We start from the raw sequence: 24607 nt of genomic DNA on the forward strand, positions 1-24607 counted from the left end.
ATTTCTGAAGAAGGGTCTAGGCCCGAAACGTCAGCCTTCCTGCTCCTCTGATGCTGCTTGGCCTGCTGTGTTCATCCAGCTCTACACCTTGTTATCTCTGTGTCATGAGTCAGGCAGTTTTATGTACTGGTGTTATGTATTAGGTTATATTGTATACCAGATTGTATCCTGCTGGGTTTATTTTATGCCAAGCAATATTGTGTACCAGGCTGTATTGTGTACCAGGTTATTTCCTGATGATAGTATTGTATACCAGGCTGTGTTGTGTAGCAGGTTTTGTTGTGTAACAGGCTGCATTGCCCCTCAGGCTGTAGTGTATACTAGGGAGTGTTGTGTACCAGGCTATGCTGTTTGGCAGATTTTGTATTGTGGACCTTGCTGTATTGTGTACCTGGCTGTCTTATCTGCAGGATGTGTTGTGTACCAAGTTATATTGTCTTCTAGGTTGTGCTATAATGCAGGTTGTTTTATGTATCAGCTTGTAGTGTCCTGCCGTTTGTATTTTACACCTGGCTGTATTGTGTCCCAGGGTGTATTGTATATCAGGGTGTATTACATATTATATATCTGCTCTGATGAAGAGTCATCTAGACTTGAAACGTTAGCTTGCTCTCTTTCCACAGATGCTGCCTGACCCGGCTGTGATTTCCAGCATTTTTGTTTCTGGTACCAGGCTGTCTTGTGTACAAGGTTGTGTTGTGCACCAAACTGTGTTGTCCTCCAGGTTGAATTATGTGTCACGCTATATTCATGCCAGGCTTTTTTGTCCTGATGGTTGTATTCTGTACGAGGTTGTATTGTGCTGCTTGTTTTATTTGTTACCAGACTGTATTGTTTACCAATTTGTGTGGAATAACAGGTTGAATCATGTCCCGGGCTCTATCATGTACCAGGCTGTATTGCCCTGAAGGTTGTACTGCATGCTAGGATGCATTGTGTAGCAGGTTGTAATTGTTACCAGGCTGTATTGTGTAACGACTTGTATCGAATAACAGGTTATATCGTGTACCAGGCTATATTGCCCTGAAGGTTGTATTGTCCCAAATGATGTGTTGTGCGCCGAACTGTCCTGCCAACTGTAGTGTTTACCAGAGATTGTTTACCAAGCTGCACGGTGTAGTAGGTTGCCTTGTGTACCAGGCTGCATTGTCCTGCAGGTTGTATTGGTTTACTAGGCTGTATTGTGCACCAATTTGTATTGTGTACCAGTGTACCAATAGTATCATGTACCATTGTATTGTCTTGAAGGTTGTACAGTGTACCAGGTTGTAATATCCCTACAGTTTCGATGCAGGCCTATCGAGTCCATACCGACCCTCCGAAGAGCATCCCACCCCAGACTCAACCCCCTACTCTATCCCTGTGACCCTGCAGTTTCCCTGGCTAAACCACCTAACCTAAAATCTGTGGACACTATGGGGAATTTAGCAATGCTAATTCACCTAACCTGCACAACCTTGGATTATGGAAGGAAACCAGAGCACCCATAGGAAAACCCATGCGGACATAGGAAGAACATGCAAACTCCATGCAGACAGTTGCCCAAGAGTGGAATCGAAACCACATCCCTGGTGCTATGCTATGCCACCCCAAAATAGCTAGTTGGCAGCAGTGGAATTCAAACACACGGCTCTGAAGAGACCGGAGCCTAAATCCAGTATTTTGTATTGGGCTGGTTTGTGGGCCAGGGTTGGTTTGTTGACCAGGGCTGGGTTGTGCACCAGGTTGTAGTGGTTGTCACTCTATATTGAGTACCACATTGTACTCTAGGTCAGTGTACTAATGGTATCATGTACTATTAGATTGTCGTGCAGATTGTATTGTCCTCTGAGTTGTGTCATGTATCAGGCAGCTTTGTGTACCAGATTGTATCCTGCTAATTTTATTTTAGCGCATTGCATTGTGTACCAGGTTGTATTGACATACAAGTTGTATTGTGTACCATGTTGTATTGTCCCACTGGTTATATTGTATACAGGGTTGTATCCTGCTGGTTGCATTGTCCTCTAGGTCACCCTGTGTCCCAGGATGGTTTGTGTACCTGTATGAACCTACAGGTTGTATTGTCTAGCAGGGTGCATTGTGTGCCAGGTTATTTCCTGCTGATTGTATTGTATGCCAGGCTATGTTGTGTAGCAGGTTTTATTGTGCACCAGGTGGTATTGGCCTGCAGGCTGTATTATCCTACAGGATGTATTATGTGCCAGGTTATATTGTCCTCTAGGTTGCACTGTTACATAGGTGGTTTTTTATACCAATTTGTATTGTTCTACAGTTTGTATTGTGTACCAGGTTGTATTGTCTGCCAGGTGAATTGATTACCAGTTTGTATAGAATAACAGGTAGATGGGTGAGTTTGCAGATGATTCAAAGATCAGTGGAGTTGTGAATAGTGTAGAAGGTTATCAAAGGATACAATGGGATATAGATCAATTGCAGATTGTGTACCAAGCTGTATTGTCCTTCTAGCTGTATTGTTTACTGGGCTATATTGTGTAATGGGTTGGGATGTCCTGTATCGATATGGACTGGTCTAACACCCATCAAAATATGTTAAGAAGATAGCCTAGACTCTAACATTTTCTTATATTAAAGTTAAAGTGTAAAGTGTTGTATTCCAAATACAATTTGATTGGTCAAACAACGTGACTTTATTCAAAACGCACTTTATTTTTACACCACAGTTAAAATACAGACAAAATAAAAACAAGAACTGGCTTAACTGTAACTTTTTTGAAATGATTAACAAAATACTATATTATATATTAACTACTACTAATTAACTGTTCCAATATCATAACATCCCTTAAACACACCTTTGGCAAAGGCAAATTCAGTAAAATTGATTGTCTCACATACAATTCTAGCAGCAGGAAGAGAACCCCAGCTTTTAGCTGTAACAGAGAGATGAATAAGAGCTTTCACATCGAGCTTCAAGATCCCAGTGACTACAGAAAGCTAAAACGAAAATCCCTGGTTCTGTGGGAACTTGACCCCACCCATTCAGGTTGCTTGTATTGTTCCAACTTTTAAAAAAACCCAAGGCCTCACACGCTGTTTAATTTATTGGCTTTCAGCAGACCACTCGTCGCCTCTGTCTTAAGCTTTCTTCATAAAAGAAACCAGGAAAAAATACACCTCTTAAAGCCAATTATTGTCACACCCCCACCTTTAAAAAAAGAACCATAAATACATAAAGATGCAATTTTTAAAACCTTTTAGTTTTACTCTGTGAGTGCACTACAAGACATATGCATTGCTTGCCTGCTTAGAGTCAATGTATTCACTACTGCAGTCCATTTCAGTCTGTTTTTCCACGCTACCGATCACCTTTATTTTCCTTCATCAAAGTCGCGACAATGTGTCGGCAATTATATTCTGTCGTCGTACCACATGTACAATTCTCAAATTAAATGGATGTAATAATAAGCTCCATCTAAACAGTCTGGAATTTTTAATGCTTAAATTTTTCCAAAAACTTTAAGGTGTTATGATCAGTGTATACAATTGTCTCAGACACATTACTGGCAATATTTAAATCTTGAAATGTTGCAATGTTAACGCCAACACCAAACTCAAGGTGGTCTTCTCAATCATGGAATATTTCTTACAATGTAATTTTCTAGAAAAATACTCAATAGGTCTTTCTATCTTCTTGTCATCTTCTTGCAAGTTTACAGCACCAACACTCACATCACTCGCATCAATTGCCACCTTGAATGGCTTTGCGTAATTAGGTGTGGCTAACACTAGGGCAGTGGTTAACACAGCTTTCAGGCTGTCAAATGCCCACTGACATTCCTCCATTCTCTGAAATTTTCTGCACTTGTTCAATAAGTCAGTCATTGGAGCAACCACATTGCTAAAATTCAGTACGAACTTCCAATAAAAACCATTCAGTCCCAGGAATCATTGTAGTCACAGAATCATACAGCTGTATGACATGGAAACAGACCCTTCAGTCCAACTTGTCCATGTGGACTGGATATCCTAAATTAATCAAGTCCCATTTGCCAGCGATAAACCCATCTCCTTCAAACCCTTCCTATTCATATACCCATCCAGATGCCTTTTAAATGTTGTAATTGTAGCAGCCTCCACCACTTCCTCTGGCAGCTCATTCCCTACACGCACTACCCTCAGCGTAAAGAAGTTGCCCCTTAGGTCCCTTTTAAATCTTCCCCCTCTCACCTTAAATCTATGCCCTCTAGTTTTGGACTTCCCCACCTCAGGGAAAAAGACCTTGGCTATTCACTGTATCCATGCCCATCATGATTTTATAAACTTCTGTAAGGTCACCCCTCAGCCTCCAACACTCCCGGGAAAATAACCCCAGCATACTCAGCCTCTCCCTGTAGCTCAAACCCTCCAACCCTGGCAACATCCTTGTAAATCTTTTCTGAACCATTTCAAGTTTCACAACATCCTTCCTATAGAAGGGAGATCAGAATTGCATGCAGTATTCCAAAAATGGCCTAACCAATATCCTGTGCAGCCACAACATGACCTCCTAACTCCTATACTCAATGCACTGACCAATAAAGGCAAGCATACCAAACACTGCCTCCACTATCCAGTCTACCTGGGACTCAACTTTCAAGGAATTAGGAACCTGCACTCCAAGGCTTCTTTGTTTGGCAACAGTCCCCAGGACATTCCCTTTAAGTGTAAAAGTCCTGTACTTCCCTCTTCATCGACAATATGGAAACTCCCCAATAACATTTGTTTTCACATCCCATGGTGCCTTTTTCCCAAGTCCAATGACATGGTCCAGGAATATGATTTGGGCCTTTGTGAACTCACTTTTAGTCAGTTTTATCACCAAGCCTGTCTCCCAAAGTCAATTGAACAATTCCGATAGACGTTCTAAATGTTCCTCCCATGTAAGACTAAAAATCACCAGATCTTCGATGCACTCCACACAATAAACCAACTGTATTGGTTAGTCTTTGAAATGTGGCTGGTGTAATTTTCATAACAAACAGTATGACTTTAAACTGGTACAGTCCATTCAGCATCACGAAAGCTGAAATGTCCTTCGCTCTTTCAGATAGAGATACCTGCCAGTATCCTCTGAGTAAGTCCAACTTTGAAATATAAGTTGCTTGTCCCACCTTCTCAATACTGTCTTTCAAATGTGGAATAGGATATGAATCAGATTTTGTAACTGGACTGACTTTGCAATAGTTCATACATAATCATTGGGTACTAGCTGGTTTTGGTATCATTATTATGGTGTGCTCCATTTGCTGCAACTCACCTCAATTATCTTGCCTTTGAGCATGTGTTCAATCTCTTTTTGAACCTGTGCCAACTTTAGAGGGTTAGGTCTATAAGGATGTTGCTGAATTGGAACAGCATTTCCCATATCTGCATCATGTCTAATTAGATTAGTACTTCTCAGCTTATTTCCACATATCTCCCCATGTGATTGTAATAACTGTTTCATGTCATTTTGATTTTCCTCTGGAAGGTAACTCAATCATTTATCCCAATTTTTGAGAACTTCCTCGTTGTCCCAATTTAGTTAGGAGAATGTCCAATTCAGAATCATCTGAACTTGGTTCTTCACTTTGTTTTGTAACATTCTCCTTTTGCTTTCTTTCCCTATCAAAATACCTTTTAAAGCATATTCAGATGAAACACTGTGAGATTTCTTTCTGTCTAATGTTCTTATCAAATAATTCACCTCACTCAATTTCCTTTCGATTTGATAAGGCCCACTAGACATTGCCTTCAAAAGTTCACCTACCATTGGGAGTAATGCTAACACTTTATCTCTACTAGCAAAATTACAAATTTTTGATTTCTTGTTCACTTCCTGGTTCATATGCTGTGCTACTTTCAAATGCTGTCTAGCCAATTCACCCTAATGATCCTTCCCTAAAATTTGACACATAATCTAAATGTGTGGTCTCTGAACTCTGACTCACCAATTTCTCCTTAATTAATTTCAGTGCTCCTCTCACCTCATGCCCAAAAACTAATTAAAATGGACTGAATTTAGTTGATTCATTAGGTGCATCCCTAATTGCAAAAAGCATCCCAATCCTCTAGATAGCCTTGACTATAAGCCCTCAACATGGTCTTTAAAGTTTGATGCAACCATTCTAATGCTCCCAGCGATTTTGGATGGTATGCCATGGATTTGAATTATTTCATTACCAAGCTATCCATTACTTGATTAATTTTGATGTAAAATTTGACCCTTGATCCGAATATATTTCTGTGGGTAGTCTGTATCTTGCTTAAAAAAATTGAGTAACTCTTCTACAATCCTTTTAGCCATGATACAGTTATGGTCAACAAATACTGATTCCTACTTTTTGTTTTAGGTAGGGGTCCTACACAATCAATTAAGACTCTTGTAAAAGATTCCTCTGATGCGGAAATGGGTATTAAGGGTGCTGGCTTTATCACTGCCCAAGGTTTTTCAATTACCTAAAACGTATGACATGTCAGCAAAATTCACCCATGTCCTTGTGTAGTCCAGGCCAATCAAAATGTTCTTGTGTTTTGGCTTGAGTTTTCATTACTCCCAAATGACTTCCTATTGGTAATTCATGCGCTACACAACACCACCTTTCTATAACCGCTGGTAATCCAACTTGATGAACTTCTGCCCATTTTTCATCTGCCTGAATATGTAATTGTCTCCATTTCCTTGTCTTTAAGATAGGAACATTCTTGGATACACTCAGATTCTTCTTCTGTGTATACTTTTTGATAGAAGTGCTTTGGTTTTCTGTCTTTCTGTTGTAATTCAGCTAATTTCTCTGAACTAAAAATATTCACTTTGTCCTCCACGTGTTCTTACTTTTTGCTCAACCAGTTTGATCAAACATAGTCTCTGATAATTGAACTTCAACTTCATTATCTTTACACTTAGATTTCTCCTCCTGTTTCCACCTGTGGCTTTGTGCTCTTGTTACCACACAGTCATGAAAAATCCCAAGATATACTTCCTGTAACACCTCAGTTGCCTGATTCTCCACTGGCTTTTCAATGACAGTAGGTATCACTCCCACCTGATCCAGCTGTATCATTACCAAGGATAAACTGTATCTATGGAACTGAGAATTTCTCTATTATTCCTACCACCACTTCAGCACTTTTCACCGGACTCTCCAACCTCAATTTATTATAATGGGACACTGCTGTTCTCACCATGAATTCCACATATTACCACTTTTCCTTTGCAATACTCCTTCTGAATTACAAATCTGCTAATCTCTCACCACTATACATTGTAAGTTGTATTGTGGACTAGTTTGTGTTGTGCACCAGGTCGTAATGTCCTGCCGGTTGTGTTGTCCAGGAGGGTGTATTGTATATCAGGTTGTATTGTGTGCCAGGTTGTAATGTGTTCCAAGTTGTTGTATGTACCAGGTTGTCTTGTCCTGCATAACTGGTTGTATCGTGTCCCAGGTTGTTTCCTGTTAGTTGTATTGTGTGCCAGGTTGGATTGCCCTAAAGGTTGCATTGCGTACTGGGACGATTGTATATCAGATTGTATTATCTGCAGGCTGTACTTTGTACCAGGCTGTATTGTCCTGCTGGTTGTACTACATATCACATTATATTGTGTGACAAGTTGTAATGTGCACCAGGTTATATTATGCTGTTAGATGTATTGTGTGCCAGGTTGCATTGTCCTGCACAAATTACATACCAGGTTGTGTTGTCCTGTCTATCTGGTTGTTTTGTGTATCTGGCTGTATCCTGCCAGTTGTATTGTGTGCCAGGCTGTATTGTGTACTAGGTTGTAATGTCCTCTGGGTTGCCTAGTGTCCCAGGATTTTTTAAGAACCAGAGTGTTTGTCATGCCAATTGTGTTGTGTACCAGGCTGTATTGTGCACCGGTGATATTATGCTGCCGGATGTATTGTGTACCAATTGTATTTTCCTGCAAGTTATATGGTGTACCAGGTTCTATTGTCCTGTCAGCTGTATTGTTTACCAGGCTGTTTTGTGTATCAGGTAGGAATGTCCTGCCAGTTGTATTGTATACTAGGCCATATTGTGTAGCAGGTTTTGTGTACCAGGCTGTATTGTGTTCCAAAATATATCCTGCTGGTTGTAATGTGTACCCGGTCATACTGTGTACCAAGCTCTATTGTGTAACAGGTTGTATTGTGTACTATGCTGTATTGACCTACAGCCTGTCATGTATACCGAGGTGTGTTGTAAATCAGGGTGTAATTTTTATTAAGGTTGTATTGTGGTACAGATTGTATCTGGGTGATAATATGCTGCCAGATGTATTGTGTAGCAAGCTGTATTGTCTTGCAGGTTACATAGTGCACCAGGCTGTATTGTCCTGGAGGTTGATTTGATTTGATTAATTATTGCCACATGTGGAATATAGTGAAAAGTATTGTTTTGCATGCTAATCAGATAAATCATTACTTAAGTAAGTACATCAGGGTAATAGAACAGAATGTGTATTGTGTACCGGGCTGTATGGTGTAGCAGATTACATTGCTGTACCAGTTGTATTGGTTACCAGGCTGTATTGTGTAACCGTTTGTATTAAATAATTTTACATCATTTGACAGGTTGTATTACCCTGAAAGTTCTTTTGTGTACCAGGTTGTTTTGTGTGCCAGGTTGTATTGTGTACCATGTTTTATTGCCCTGCAGGATGTGATGTATACCAGGTTGTATTAATTACCAGTTTGCATTGTCCCACAGGTTGTATTGTGCACCAGGTTGTAACATGCCAGTTGTATCATATTCCAGACTTAATTGTGCAGCAGGTTGTATTGTGTACCAAGTTGTTTCTTGCCGGTTGTATTGTATACCAGGCTGAATTGTGTAACAGGTTGTAATGGGTATTGGGTTCTATTTATATCAGACAGTATTGGGCAGAGGCTATATTGTCCTGCAGGCTGAATTGTGTACCATGTTGTATCGTCTACCAAGCTGTATTGTCCTGCTGGTTGTATTGTGTGCTTAGTTATATTGTTTTCAGGTATTATGTATTAGGTTGTATTTTGTATCAATTTGTATTGTGTATTAGGCTACATTGTGTGCCAGGTTCTACTGTGTGCCAACTTGTACTGTCTTGAAAGTTGTATTGTGCAATTTTGAATACTCTACCAGGGTTTAGTTTATGTACCAGGATGTATTGTGTATCAAGTTATATTGTGTCAGGTTGTACTGTCCTGCAGGTTGTATTGTGTACTAGGTTGTGTTGTGCGAGTTAGTGTTATATGCACTGTTGTATACTCCACCAGGGTTTATTGTGTATTCGGTTGCATTATGTAGCAACTTGTACAGTATATACTGGCTGGCCTGGTGGCTCAGTGCTTAGCACTGCTGCCTCACAGCATCGGGGACCTGGGTTCAATTCCAGCCTCTGGTGACTGAGTTTGCACATTCTCCCCGTGTCTGCGTGAGTTTCTCCATGTGCTCTGATTTCCTCCCACAGTCCACAGATGTGCAAGTTAGGTGGATTGGCCATGGTCAATTGCCTGTTGTGTCCAGGGATGTACAGGCAGGGTGGATTAGCCACGGGAAATGCAGGGTTACAGGGATAGGGTAGGGCTGGGTCTGGGTGGGACGCTCTTCAGGGGGTCGGTGTGGATTTGATGGGATGAATGGCCTGCTTCCACACTGTATGGATTTAGATTCTATGTAATATAGTATAATTTGTATAGTGTATACCAGGTTGTATTGCATACCAGATTGTATTATGTAGCACCTTTTATTACCTGCAGTTTGTTTTGCGAACCAGAATAACCTGTGTACAAATGCTTCTTGTGTCACAGCACATATTGTGAATCAAGACTATTTGTCCACCAGGTTGTACTGTGTACCAAGTATTATGTATTAGGTTGAATTTTGTACCAATTTGTATTGTCCACCTGGTTGTGCTACATTCCAGGTTGTATTGTGTAGCATGCTGTATTGTCTGCCACAGTGTATTGGGTGTGCCAGATTGTATGTACAACTTGGTATACAAATCTCCTAGTTTGAAGTATGTACCAAATTATAGTAGGTACCACCTTGCATTGTGTGCTATGTCGCACTATCTGTGAGGTTCCAATGTATACCAAATTTTAGAATAAATAGAATCCCTATAATTCGGCCCATCTAGTCCATACCACCCCTCCAAAGAGCATCCCACCCAGATCACCTCCTACCCTATCCCTTTATTCCACATTTCCTGTGGCTAATCCCTCTAACCTACACATCCCTGGACACTACAGGAAATTTAGCATGCCAATCCACCTAACCTACACATCCTTAGACTTAGGGTGGAAACTGAAGCACCCACAGGGAAACCAACGCAAACATGGGGAGAATGTGCAAACTCCACACACACAGTCACCTGAGGCTGGAATCGAACCCGGGTTCCTGGTGCTGTGAGGCAGCAGTGCTAACCACTGAGTCACCATGCTGTCCCTTTCTACAGCTATTATTGTCTACAGCCAGTTCTAAGGAAGGGTCACTGGACCCGAAACTTTAACTCTGATTTTTTCTTCACAGATGCTGCCAGACCTGCTGAGCTTTTCCAGCAACTTCTGTTTTTGTTCCTGCTTTACTGCATCCGTAGTTCTTTTGTTTTCTGTCTGCCAGGTTGTATCATGGACCAGGATGTACTGTGTGTCGCATTGTTTACATAGCTGTAATACAGGAATTGAAAGGGATGGAAGAATTCAAGAAAATTATAACTACCAGGGAAGTATTACTGAGTAAATTATTAGAACTACAAGTTGACAAGTCCCCAGGTTGTGATGGATTTCATCCTAGAGTCTTAAAAGAAGCAACCAGTGAGACAGCTGATGCATTGGTTTTAATTTTCCAAAACTTATGAGATATGGGCAATGTTCATTTGATTGAAAACTAGCTAACATAGCTCCTTTATTTAAAAAGAGAGGGTGACAGAAAGCAGGAAACAAAAGGCCAGTTAGCTTAACATGTCATAGGGAAAATGTTCAAAGCTATTATTGAAAGTTGTTATAACAGGGCACTTGGGCAAATACAAGGTACTCAGACACAGCCAACATGCTTTTATTAAATGGAAATTGCATTTAACTCATTTATTGGCATCCTTTGAAGAAGTAACATGAGCTGTCGATTAAAGGGTAACCAGTGGATATATTGTCCTTAAGTTTGGTATTTGATCAGTGCCATATCAAACATTATTGTGGAAAATAAATGCTCATGGTATGGAGGTAACATATTGGCATGGATAGAAGATTGGCTGGCTTACAAGAAGCAGAAAGTAGGAATAAATGGGTCGTTTTCAGGCTGGCGGGATGTAATGTGCTACAGGGGCCGGTGGTTGGGGCCTCAACTCTTTACAATTTATATAAATAGTCAGACGAAGGATTCGAAGATATGGTAGCTGAATTTGTTGAAATCACAAAGATGGGTAGGAAAGTGAGTTGTGAAGAGGACATAAAGAGCTTGCAAAAGGATTGATTAAGTGTGTGGGCAAAGATCTGGCAAATGGACTATAATATGGGAAGGTGGGAAGTTGTCCATTTTGGCAGAAAGTATGAAAAAGAAGCATATTATCTAAATGGTGAGAGGTTGCAGAGCTCTGAAATGCTGAGAGATCTGGGCGTCCTTGTCTATTAATTACAGGTACAGCAAATAATCAGGAAAGCTAATAGAATATTACGGTTTATTGCAAGGGGAACTGAATGCAAGAGTAGGAGATACACGGGACATTTGGCATCTGTACTTTCTGACGGATGTTAATGCATTGGAAACAGTTCAGAGAAAGTTTACTAGACTAATACTGGAATGGGTGGATTGCCTAATGAGGAAAGGCCAGAAAGACTAGGTCTGCATTCTCTGGAGTTTAGAAGAGTCAAAGGTGACTTAATTGAAACTACAAGACCCTGAGGGGATTTGACCAGGTGGATGTGCAAAGGATGTTTCCTCTTGTGGGAGAATCCAGAACTAGCGGTCATCATTTAAGAATAAGGGGGCTCCCTCTTTAAAGACAGAGATTCGGAAACATTTATTTCTCTCAGAGGGTTGTAGTCTTTGGAATTCCCTTCCTCAAAAGGCAGTGGATGCAGTATCTTTAAATATTTTGAAGGCAGATTCTTAATTACCAATAGGATGAAGGATTAACGGGGATATGCAGGAATAAAAAGTTGAGGTTAAAATCAGATCGGCCACAACCTTATTTGAATGATGGAATGGGTTCAAAGGGCTGAGTGGCCTACTCTTGTTCCTTGCTCAGGTGACTGTACTGTGTGCCAGGTTGTGTTATGTAACAGAAAATGCTGGAAGAGTCCAGCAGGTCTGACAGGTGGAGAGAGAAAGTGAGATAAAATAGGAAATTTAGAAAGGTATGGGTGGGTGGATGAGACAAGTGAAGAGAAAGGTCTCTAATAGTGTGAAAGACAGGAGAGCTAGTGTCCCAGAGTCAAAGAAAATGGTGATGGAGGAAGAAACAGAAGAAGTGCGTAGAGCAGGTCTGCTGCTGACTCCAAGCAAAAAAAAGTGAAAACTAAAACAGTAAAGAAAACACAATTGGCAAGCAGATTATGGTATAAAATTGTTGAACTCGGTGTTTAATCTTGAAGGCTGCACTGTTCCTAATCAAAAGATGTATTGTTCCTAAAACTAACATTGAAACTGTCTGGAGCAGTGCAGTCAACCGAGAAAAGTCAGCGTCACTGCAAGGTGGAGAATTCAATGACAGGCCACCAGAATCTTGGCATCATGCTTGCGGACTAAATGGAGGTATTTTCCAAAATGGTCACCCAGTCTGTGTTTAGTCTCTCCAGTGTAGAGGAGACCACATTGTGAATAACGACTACAGCAGTCTGGATTGAAGGAATTATAAAGAAATTGCTCTTTTATCTGAGTGGAGTATTTGGGGCCTCGGAGAGTGATGAGATGCAAAGGCCAGTCTTACACCTCCTGTAATTGTATAGGAAGGGAACAGGGTGCTTAGGGTGACTGCAGATTGGATCAGGGTATCGGGGAGGGAATAGTTCCTTCAAAATGTCGACATGGGGGCGGTGGGGAAGATGTGTTTAATATTGGCATTACGCTTGAGGTGGTGGAAATGGTGGAAAAGGAACCATTGAATACTCTGGCTGGTGGGGTGGAAAGTGCGTGTTAACCTTAAGGGAATCCTGAATTAGGACTCCTAAGTTCCTTTATGCTTAAGATTTCTAGTCTTTCCCTATTCAGAAAATAGTCTACACTTTTATTCTTCCTATCAAAATGCATAACCTCACACTTCCCCACATTGTATTCCATCTGCCACTTCCCTGTCCACTCTCCTATCCTGTCCAAGTCCTCCTGCAGGCCTCCCTATTTCCTCAACACTACGTATCTTTGTGTGATCTGCAAACTTAGCAGCCAAGCCCTTAGTTCCTTTGTCCAGATTATTGACGTATAATGTGAATAGTATAATGGACCAGATCAGACCCTCTCAAAATATTTTAAGAAATTAGCCTAGACCCTACCTTTTTTTATTTCAATAGTAGATGTGAAGTGCCGTGTTCCAGATGCAATGCAACTGGTCAAACTACCCGACGTTAAGCAAAACAGTTTATTTAAACACTGTAGTTAAAATACAAACACAAGAAAGAGGAATTTAGAATAACTAATGGAAAACTTAACTGAATAATAGATATGGTAACTATTACTAATTAACTGTTTCAATATAGTAACATCCGAAAAACACATCCCTTGGCAAAAGTCAAATTTAGACACAGATTCTAGCATGCAGTTCTCCAATCCAAGAGGAAAAAGCATCAAGAGAAAATTCAAAGAAAGTAAGAGTTGGTAGACATTCACTGAAGCTCCCACTTGTTTGAGATCCCAGAGGCTTCTGATGTTACTCAGAAATCCTGATCTGTTACAGCTGGCCACACCCATTTAGGTTGTGTTTTAAAAAAAACCCAAGGCCTCTCAAGCTGTTTATACAAGTGGTCTGGTAGCCAGCTTGGTACCTCTCTTTTAAAAAATAAGAATAAACTAACTTGTTAAAGAATAAACTAACCTGTCACAATAGTTGTGGCCCCAACATTGACTCCTGGAACTGCACCGGTGCCAACCTGAAAAAGACCCCTTTATCCCCACACTCTGTCTTGTGTCAGTCAGCCAATCCTCTCTCCATGTCAGCACCTTGCCCTTAACACCAGGAGCTCTTCACTTATTTAGCAGTCTCTTGTGCGGCACCCTGTCAAAGGCCTTCTGGAAATCCAAATGACTCATAACCGCTGGCTCTCCTTTGTCTAACTCGTTTGTTACTGCCTCAAAGAATTCTAACAGATTTGTCTGGCATGATCTCCCCTTGTCAAAGCCATACTGACTCAGCACTATTTTACCATGCACTTTCAAATACTCCACAATCTCATCCTTAATAATTGACTCTAACATCTTAGCAATCACCAAGGTCAGGCTAACCAGCCTATAACTTCCCACCTTCTGCCTTCCTCCCTCCTTAAACAGGGGTGTTACATTAGCCTCAACACCATAAACTCTTGTGTTGTGTACTAACCTTTTGTGTGGTACCCTATCAAATAGCTTTTGAAAATCTAAATACACTACGTCTACAGGGCCAGTTTCATCCACCCTGCTTTTTACATCTTGAAAGAACCCTAATAAATTTTCCAAACGTAATTTCCTTTTCACAAAACTATATTGACTCTGCCTGTTTACTTTTCTCAATATCCCACTATAATCTCCTTAATGATAAATTCCAGCATTTTTGCTGTGATAGATGTTAGGCTGACTAGTCTATAGTTTTGCTGCTTTCTGTCACCTTTCTTACTTGAATAGAGGTATTACACTTGCCCTTTCTAATCTACTGGGACTTTTTTCAGAATCACAGAGACTTTGGAAGATTATAACCAATGGTCTTTGGATGTAGACCATCAAGTCCAGGGAACTAGTCATTCCTTAGTCTCTAGTTTACCTAGTATTAGTATACCAATGTACATCAGATTATATCATTTACCACTTTTTATTATGTAGCAGTTAATGTTGTGTATTTGATTTCTATTCTTTGGATGTTGATTGCATTCAGATAGTGAGCATTGCTTGGCATTCCCATCTTCGAAGCCTGAAGAAGGGTTAATGGACTCAAAACATTAACTCTGTTCTCTCCCTACAGATGCTGCCAGACCTGCTGAGTTTCTCCAACTCTTTGTTTCTATTTTGAAATCCAGCTGCTGGGTTACATGATGTAATAAATGCTTGAAGGGCTGAATGGGCTACTCCTGCTCTTATTTTCTGTTTCTGTGCCACATCATGAGCGAGATAGGGGTCTCTAGTTAATGCCTCATCTCTCGATTTTTCAAGGGCATTGGCGTGAATTATGACAATGTCCTCTGTGCTACTGTGGTGGTGGTGAGCTCAGGGTGGATGGTGGTGAAGCTGTGAGGTTGGTAGCCTGCTCAAGTTCACAGCTGCACGGACTGGGATCAGGCAGATTCATTCTGGTGTGTTTGATCACTTTGCAGATTCTTGGGAGGTGCCTTTTGAGGAGATCTCGGAGTTGCAGTGGCTGGGGAGCGGAGCCCAGGGGGCCGTGTTTTTGGGCAAATTCCGAGGTGAAGATGTGGCCATTAAGAAAGTGCGGGAACAGAAGGAAACAGACATCAAGCACCTGAGGAAATTGAGACATCCCAATATCATTGCATTCAAGTATGGCTTACATTCACTGTGTTGGGATGGTGTGGTGGGGAGGAAAGACATGCACATTCCTAACTGAGCTTTTGTTCTGCTTTACAAATAAACATTCTGAGGGTAGTGGAATTGGTGATGGCCAGAAAATGACCTTTAACCTCTGACCTTTGGTTTGGATTCTAACCCACACTGATGGGATGAGACTCTGCTGGGACTGTTGGACAGAGAATATGTTGTCAAGTGCAATCGCATGCTCTCATTCCAGTTCCTACTTAGTATGGGACCAGCGGAAGAAAGTACACCAAATTGGGACAACTGACAAAGACATTTATAGCAAACTGGCTATTTGAGTGAAGGGTGATGTGTTACTGTTTAGGACTGAACACAAGACCACTTGTCAATGTGACAGTCTTTAGAGAGTTTATTCTGTATCTAACCCTGTGCTTTATCTGTCCTGGAAATATTTGATAAGGATCATGTAGAGAGAGTTTTTTATTCATTACCTAACCCTGGGCTGTCCCTTGTCCTGGGAGTGTTTAATGAGGACAGTGACGAGGAAGCTTTATTCAGTATCTAAACCAATGCTGTCCCTGTCCTGGAATTATTTGATGAAAACAGTATCAAGGGGTCTTTACTTTCAATTTACGTTTGTTTTAAAACAGTAGAGGGGGCTTTATACTGTATGTAACCCTGTGCTGTACCTGTCCTGGGAGTGTTTGATGGGGACAGTGTCAAGGGAGCTTTACTTTGTATCTAACCTTGCTGAATCATGAGTGGTATACAGGGTGGGTAGTGTGGGTGAATAAGAGGGATTTGGGCATTGTGGATTGTTACCAGAGCTTACCGCCCACCTGAGATCCTCAATCACACCAATTTGAGCTGGTCATTGTCAGGAAACTAACCCAAAACATCTAGTGCCCTGAGTGCTAAAGTGTTGAATTTTCCTTTTTCAACAGGGGTGTGTGTACCCAGGCACCATGTTACTGTATTATTATGGAGTATTGTGCTCATGGCCAGTTGTATGAGGTTCTACGAGCAGGCCGTAAGATCACACCACGACTGTTGGTAGACTGGTCCTCAGGAATAGCCAGTGGAATGAACTACTTACATCTGCACAAGATCATTCACCGAGACCTCAAATCACCCAAGTGAGTAAAAGGTGTTTACTCTGTACACGTGTATGTACATCTGCATGTACACACAAAAGATAAGAGCATGTACATCTATGCCCACAGTGAATGCAGAAAAATACCTGGCTACATAAAAATGAATCTAGGCACTGGAATGATTAAGGTAAAGTCGCCATAGTCTTACCAGCCCACGGACCCACTCCCTCATTACAGAGAGATGACTTGGTGTTGGTTTAACCTGAGGGTCACTACTCAAGCAAGGGGAGAAGTTGAGGAGAATCCTTCATGGTAACCTCAGCTCGTGTCGGAATTGAACCCATGTTGTTGTTGTCACTCTGCATCACAAACCAGCCATCTAGCCAACTGATCTAACCTGACCCCTCACTGGAATGACTGGCTAACCTAATACACACAGATTAGCATCAACATTTATTCTATTTGGCTTCTGCTCCAACACCAGTCATTGGCTCGTTGTTTTGCTGGTGCTTCATCCTGAGCTGTTTTCATGGCTGTTTCTGTCAGTGCTGGTTTACTATGGCCTTTCACTCTCGGGCTGTCTGAGGAGAACTGAACGAGGACCGGGAATCGAACAGGTGCTGTCACGGTCCTTCTGAACCCCAGGCCAGGCACACACATTCAGCCCATTTTGTGTGACCAAAATACTAAACAAAAAAGAAACCTATTTACTAGCACTTGCTTACAACACTTCAACTGCATAGCCATGTGGTTTTTAAAGGTACTGAGGCTTTCTGCATTCTCCCGCCTCTCAGGCAATGCGTTTCTGATCCCCATCACCCTCTGCATGGAAACCTTTTCCTCAACTCCCCCTCGAATCCTTTTGTCAATTTCTTTAAAATCTACACTCCTGGACCATGAAGACAAATTAGTTCATTCTGCCCACTCTGTCTGGGCCCCTCATAGTTTTCCACACCTGACTCCATTGAATTTCCTCTCAGCTTCCTCTGTTTCAAAGAACAATCCCAAGCCTACTCAACCTTCTAACTGGGTCTAACCTTCCTCATTCCTCACAAATTTCTTGGAAATCTCCTCCTTTAAATGCTCGGGTGTGATCCCGTCAACCCTGTGAAGAGGGCCAGTACAGTATTACACAGCAAGGGCAAGCTCAAAGGCCTTGAAATGGCTCAGGCAGAACTGGCTAAGCAGGGATATCTTCTTCACCCCATCCCTTGGGGGGTCTGACCCCAGCTTGAAATGCAGGGCGCGTTACCAGAAAGCTAGCTGTGTCCGAATCAATGCGTAACACACTTTCAGCATAATCTCTCTTGTATTCTAGGCCTCAATAATAATGGACTGTAATCCATATGCCCTCTTCACTACCTTATTTACCTCTCCTGTGACCTTCAGGAATTGTGGGGCCTCTGCAGTTCTCTGTATCTGACGATTCAATGTTCTGCCTTGTTCGTCCTCGCTGAGTGCACGATCTTACTCTCCTCTGAACAGAATTCCATTTGCCATTTTTCTGCCCAGTTGAATAATCTATAGAATATCTTTTCTGCAGTTTCCTTCAACGCTATACTCTTCCCTAGCCAGTTTGTGGCACCTACACTTAATTCTAAACCATGGAGGTAGCACAAAAAAAAACTTGGTTCTCTGCAGAACTCCATTTCAAATAGCCCTCTGGTCACAAATCTTCATCGTTAACTTCACTCCCAACCCCTGGGTTCCATTCTTGCCCCCTTCTCCCACTGCCATTTCTCAGATGCATGCTGTTCCCTCAGCAACATTAACGGAAAGCACAATATTAGCTTTTTTTACATGAATACAGTCAATAGCCAGCTCTATCTCACCACTGCCTCTCTTGACACTTCCACTGTCATAAGAATAGAAGAACTAGGAGCAGGAGTAGGCAATTCAGCCCCTCAGGCCTCCTCTGCCATTTGATATGATAATGGGTACTTGCATCGCGGCCTCAACTCTAATTTCCTGCCTGATCTTAATAATCATTTAACCCATTATTTATTTAGAATCTGTCTATATCCTCCTTAAAATTACTCAATGTCTCAGCATCCACCACATTCTGCGGTAATGAATTCCACAGTTTCATGACCTTTTTAAGAGAAGTAATTTATCCTCAGCTGTTTTAAATCTACTGCACCTTATCCTAAAACTCTGACCTCTCATTCTAGATGGTCCACATGAGGACCTCCTTCTGTCTACTTTGCCGATCCCCTTTAGCATCTTATACAGCTCCCATTGGGTCTCCTCTCATCCTTCTAAACTCTAGTACTGGCCAAAACTGCTCAATTTCTCCTCATAAAACGTGCCTTTCATTTCTGGAATTAATCTGGTGATCCTGTCGCTAAATTATCAGATTGCTTTTTCAACATCCAGCACTGAAAAAGCAGAAATTTCCTCTGTTTTAAATACCAGGGAAACCAAAGCCAACTACTCTGTTCCTTAGCTACCATCTCGATCCCTCCCCCAGCATATGTCTGAGGTTGAACCTGAGTCTTTGAAACCTTGCTGTCATTTCTGACGCTAGGAGACTCTGACGCATATCTGTGCTCTCTTTAACACTGCCTGTTTCCACCACCTGTGGCTCCCCTGGCACCATTCACTCCTCAGGTCATTTGTTGTTGAATACCCTCACTGAGGAAATTGTTACTTGAGGGATTTGACTGCTCTCTTAGCTGACCTCTCACATTCTTCTCACTCAAAACTCGCAACTTCTGCAGCCCTCGTCCTAACTTGCCTCATCTTCACCCATCGCTGCTGAGCTCCCTGACCTATACTGACTCCCAGATAAGCAGGTCTTGATTGAGTCCTTGTGTTCTGATCTCTTCATGGTCTTATATTCCTCACTCTCTCTGTAATCTTCGCCAGCCCTCATGCTACATCCCCCTCCTGAGATAGCTGCGTTCATCTAATTCTGGTTTCCAGATCATCTCCACTTCAGATTATTCCACAATTGACCTCTGTTCATTGAGGACTGAAGCTCTTGAATGACCTCACTAAACCTTTCTGATTCTCTAATCTCATTCCCCTTGTGTAAGTATGGTGGGCTGCCACTTAAGAGTCAGATCATGTGACATGGCAATGATGTCACTGACTGCTTTGAGCAGTCAAACAGCTTAGTCTAACCTCAGCCTGTAGACTGAACACCTTCTTCATAAAGCTTCTGCCGTTGTTTAACACTTGGCCTCTTGGTCCATCTTGGAAAAGTAACACGAAAAAAAAACTGGTAATGAGGATAAAAATAGCTTTGAGATCCACTGGATCAATCCATTGATTCGAGGGGAAAACAATGGAATCTTGGTCTCAGATGCACTTCGATTTTAAAAAAAAAAGTAAAGAAATTAAACAACGCCGTCGCTGGACCGAAGTAAGGATGATCAGCATGGAAATAAAAATAATTCACCCCAGGGAACAGGTGAACAATGCGGAAGAAGCTCATCACATAGTGTACCCTGAAGGAATACTGGTATTTTTGGTTTATTAAGAACACTTCTCCCTTGAAAACTCAACCTTTTCAACTGCACATTTGGCTATTTCCCATAGTGCCTCCTTATGTGCCGCCTCCTGTGAAGCTCCTTGGGACATTTCATTATAATGTGGGCACTATGTCAATGCAACCTGCTTTCGTTGCTGTCAATTTCTGCCACTGAGACAGTTCTGGAAACAATTTGCCATTCCTCTCGGATTCTAAGGACTTTTATTTTTCTCATTCATTTGTCAAGTGGGACCTGCTCAAAAGCCTTGCATCAAATGTCTTGCCTGCATCAACCCTTCTTGTTGTCTCCTCAAAAAAAATTCCAATGCATTAGTCAGACAAGATTATCCCTTAATTCATGCTGCACAGTCCTTTGTTTATTCCTGACTCTTTAAATGATGGTCACTCAGAACGTTTCCTAATAATTTGTCCATCATCAAGATTAGACTGACTGGCCTTTAATTACTCGGCCCATCCCTTCCTCTCTTTGGTCTATCAGAAACAGGTCTCTAGACACAGTGTACTGGACAATGATGGTCAGAGCCTTCTACTATTTAGAGTCTCCTTTAGGTTTCCCTCGATTTTAAGTTATCAATGTATTTTCATGTTCTCTTTTTGCTTTCCTAATTTCCTCACCCTTGCACTTTACATACTCCCCTGGGTTACGCACAGTATTAACCTCTCAGTGTCTGACAATAGCTTAGCTTTAACCTTATTCTGCTCTGTTTGCTACTTGACCTCTTGCTTTAAGAGCCCCCTGTTTTTCTTGGTTGGGACATATTTGCTTCGAGCTTTCAGTATCTCCTCATCGATGCCTTCCACTGACTGTCCTGACACTTCAATGAGCTGATTCCAGTCGCTTTGGCCAGTGACACCTCAGTTTGGTAAAGTTAGCCTTTCCCCAGTTGTCAAACTTGAATTCTTTATTGATTTTTGTCCTTTTTCATAAGGACTCTAAATTTGACTGAGTTCTGACCTTGCCTATCTCTCCTGTTTGTTTGCTTTTGGGTCTAATGTTGTACACACACAACAGCATGACAGCCGTGTTTCTGCTCTTCACTTCACTTCAATCCACATAGCCAGACTTAATGATCTATCTGACATATCATTCCTCCTCCTTGCTGAAATGGTTTTTTAAAATCCAATATTGCAATCCACTCACTCTTTCCTCTCTGAAAACCCTATGAATGCGAATGCCAAGATGATCTTCATGCCCGTTAAGTCGCAGCCTTAATTTCATTAATAGCCATGACACCTCGTCTATGTGTGCTTTCCATAAGACCTAGAAGCAGAAGTACACCAATCGGCCCATCACATCTACTCCTCATCCAATGAGATCATGGCTGATTCGATAATCTTCGACTCCACTTTCTTGCCTTTTCCCCATAACCCTTGATTCCCTTACTGATGAAAAATCTGTCTGTCTTAGCCTTGAATATACTTAATGACCCAGCCTCAGCAGCCCTCTGTAGTTTAAAAAAAAATTCCACAGATTCACTACTCTCTGAGAAAACAAAATCCTCCTCATCTCTGTCTTCAATGGGCAACCCTTACGCAGATAATTGCCCTCTAGTCTGAGACTCTCTCACAAGAAGAAACAACCTTTCTACATTTACCAGGTCAAATCCCCTAAGAATCCTGTATGTTTCAATAAGATCACATCTCATTCTTCTATGTTCTAACGAGTACAGGATTCCTCACAGCCTCAACACACCTTGTCTTTTCCAGTAGATCCCTTATCTTCAACTTCACAGAGGAATACATGAATACATGAACACCAAGAGGCATGCAAACGTGAAATACAAGCATAATATGCAGATATGTGTGGAAAAGACAAAACTGTCCATAAGCAGATACATACAAATGCACATATATGCATACAGGAATCTGTATGTACACACACTGCAAATGTACATGCACAAGTTGGCATTGAATCAAATATTCATATGGTTTATAAGAGGCTACAATGTAATTGCAGGGATTTAGACAGGATAAGAAACTGAGCAAGAATGTGAGTGATGGAATATAATGTTGAAAAATGTGAAGTTATTCACTTTGGTGGAAAAAAATTCTTAAACGGTGAGAGGTTGGGAAGGGTTTATGTCCAAAGGGACCTGGGTGTCGTTGTTCACAAGTCCTGAAAATTGACATGCAGATGGAACAAGTAATTAGGAATCCAAATGGTATGTTGGTTGCATTGCAAGAGGAGGTGTTAAGTGCGCTATAGTTACACAAAGCTTTAGTGAGACCACAGTTGGAGAGCCATGTGCACTTCTGCCTTCCTTATCTAAAGAGGGATATACTTGCCACAGAGGGAGTGCAGCAGAGTTTCACTAGTCTGATTCCTGGGTTGGCAGGACTAACCTCTGAGGAGAGAGGAAGGAGACTGGGTATTCCCTACAGTTTAGAAGAATGAGAAGGGATTCGATTAAACATGGCAAAATTCTTACAGGATGGATAGGCTAGAAGCAGGAAGGATGTTTCTCATGTCTGCGAATGGGGTCAAGAACCAGAGGAACAGAATAAGAAATGAATCATTTAAGACTGAGAGAGGGGGCATTTTCTTCATTCAAAGGGTGGTGAATCTTTGGAATTCTCCACCTCAGAGGCTGTGGACACTCAGTCCGTGAGACTCAAGCCTGAGAATGATCACTTTCTGGAGACTAAAGATATTAGGAGTATAGATGGTGAGGGGAAATGATGTTCAGGTAGAAGATCATTCCATGATTTTGTTGAATGGCCTGGCGGGACTAAATGGCTTTCTCATCCTTTTATTTCCTATATTCTCTGTCCTTTAACTTCATTGTCCCTTTCCCTAGTGAAATCAACATGTTGGTGGATGCCAGCTCATTTCTCACCCTCACTGATCCACTACCCCCAACCATGCCCACATTAAAAAATTGTCCCAACTGCTGCATTATGATGGGCATTAGCAGGGTGCCAGTGACTAGCCATTCAGTTGCCATGGGGGCTTGGGACATTACTCAGCTGCCGGGATTGGAGGCTTTGAGTTATAAGAACCAGCTGGATAGGGCTGGGACATTTTCCACTGGAGCGTAGTAGATTGAGGGGTGACCTTATAGAGGTCTATAATATCATGGGGGGCATAGATAAGGTGAATAGCTAAGGTCTTTTCCCTAGGGTAGGGGAGTTTAAAAATGGGGGCATATTTTTAAGGTGAGGAGAAAGATTTAAAAAGGACCCAAGGGGCAACTTTTTCACATACAGGATGGTTCATATGTGGAATCAACTGCCAGAGAAAACGGTAGATGCAGGTACAGTTAGAACATTCAAAAGACATTTGGACAGGTACATGAATAGGAAAGGTTTAGAGGGATATGTGGGCCAAATGCAGTCAAGTGGGACAAGATTATTTGAGGAATCTTGGTCGATATGGACAAGTTGGATTGAAGTGTCTGTTTTTATGCTGTAGCGTAGAGGCAGGATTGAAGGGTGGTGGGGCTGACTTGACAGCTAGGTTTTAGCAGGTCAGTCAGTTTAAGGCCTCTGGCCCCCTTTCTCTCCTGTTTCAGTGTCCTAGTTACCCACGATGACACTGTGAAGATCTCTGACTTCGGCACCTCCAAGGAGCTAAGCGACAAGAGCACTAAGATGTCCTTCGCTGGCACCGTGGCCTGGATGGCCCCCGAGGTGATTCGCAATGAGCCTGTGTCTGAAAAAGTGGACATTTGGTGAGTGATGAACAATGCAGGAATTCAGTCTGGCAATCAAGGTCAGCATGATTGCACTGTGGTTAGCGTGACTGCCTCACAGTACCAGGGACCTGGGTTCGATTCTAACCTTGGATGATTGTGTGGAGTTTGCATGTTCTCCCGTGTCTGCATGGGTTTCTGCTGGCTGCTCCAATTTCCTCCCACAGTTGAAAGATGAGCAGGTTGGGTGAATTAGCCATGAGAAATATGGGTTATGGAGATAGGGTGGAGGGCAGAGTCTGCTTGAGACACTCTCTAGAGGGTCAGTGTAGACTTGATGGGCTGAGTGGCCTCTACCTATACTGTAGGGATTCTGCAATTCTATTCTATATCCTAATATGGCCAATGGGGGAGTTAAGTTGTAAAAGTGGGCTTCCATTTGGTGACCAAGTTAAATAACAAACTACAATACGAAAATTAGCAATTTCTTTCCCTATTATGGGACAATACATATTTTTAAATTTAAATCATAGATCGTAGAATCCCTACAGTGTGGAAACAGGCCCTTCGGCCCAACAAGTCCACACCGACCCTCAGAGCATCCCACCCAGACCCATCCCCATATAACCAACCTAACCTACACATCCCTGAACACTATGGGCAATTTAGCATGGCCAATTCATCTACCCTGCACGTCTTTGGACTGTGGGAGGAAATCGGACCACCCGGAGGAAACCCACACAGACACGGGGAGA

The 24607-nt window shown here is 41.8% G+C and overlaps 1 protein-coding gene across 1 annotated transcript in view; it reads left to right on the forward strand.

Annotated features, from left to right (window-relative positions):
• si:ch211-45c16.2 (mitogen-activated protein kinase kinase kinase 13) overlaps nt 1-24607 on the forward strand; it is a 72256-nt gene that overhangs the window by 11838 nt on the left and 35811 nt on the right. The window contains exons 2-4 of the mRNA XM_048598565.1: nt 15453-15636; nt 16575-16766; nt 23733-23891. Coding sequence (XP_048454522.1) covers nt 15453-15636; nt 16575-16766; nt 23733-23891 — 535 coding nt within the window. The remainder of the gene's footprint in view (nt 1-15452; nt 15637-16574; nt 16767-23732; nt 23892-24607) is intronic.

Source organism: Rhincodon typus, chromosome 7 (genome assembly GCF_021869965.1).
Source record: "Rhincodon typus isolate 14 chromosome 7, sRhiTyp1.1, whole genome shotgun sequence".
Lineage (NCBI taxonomy): Eukaryota > Metazoa > Chordata > Chondrichthyes > Orectolobiformes > Rhincodontidae > Rhincodon > Rhincodon typus.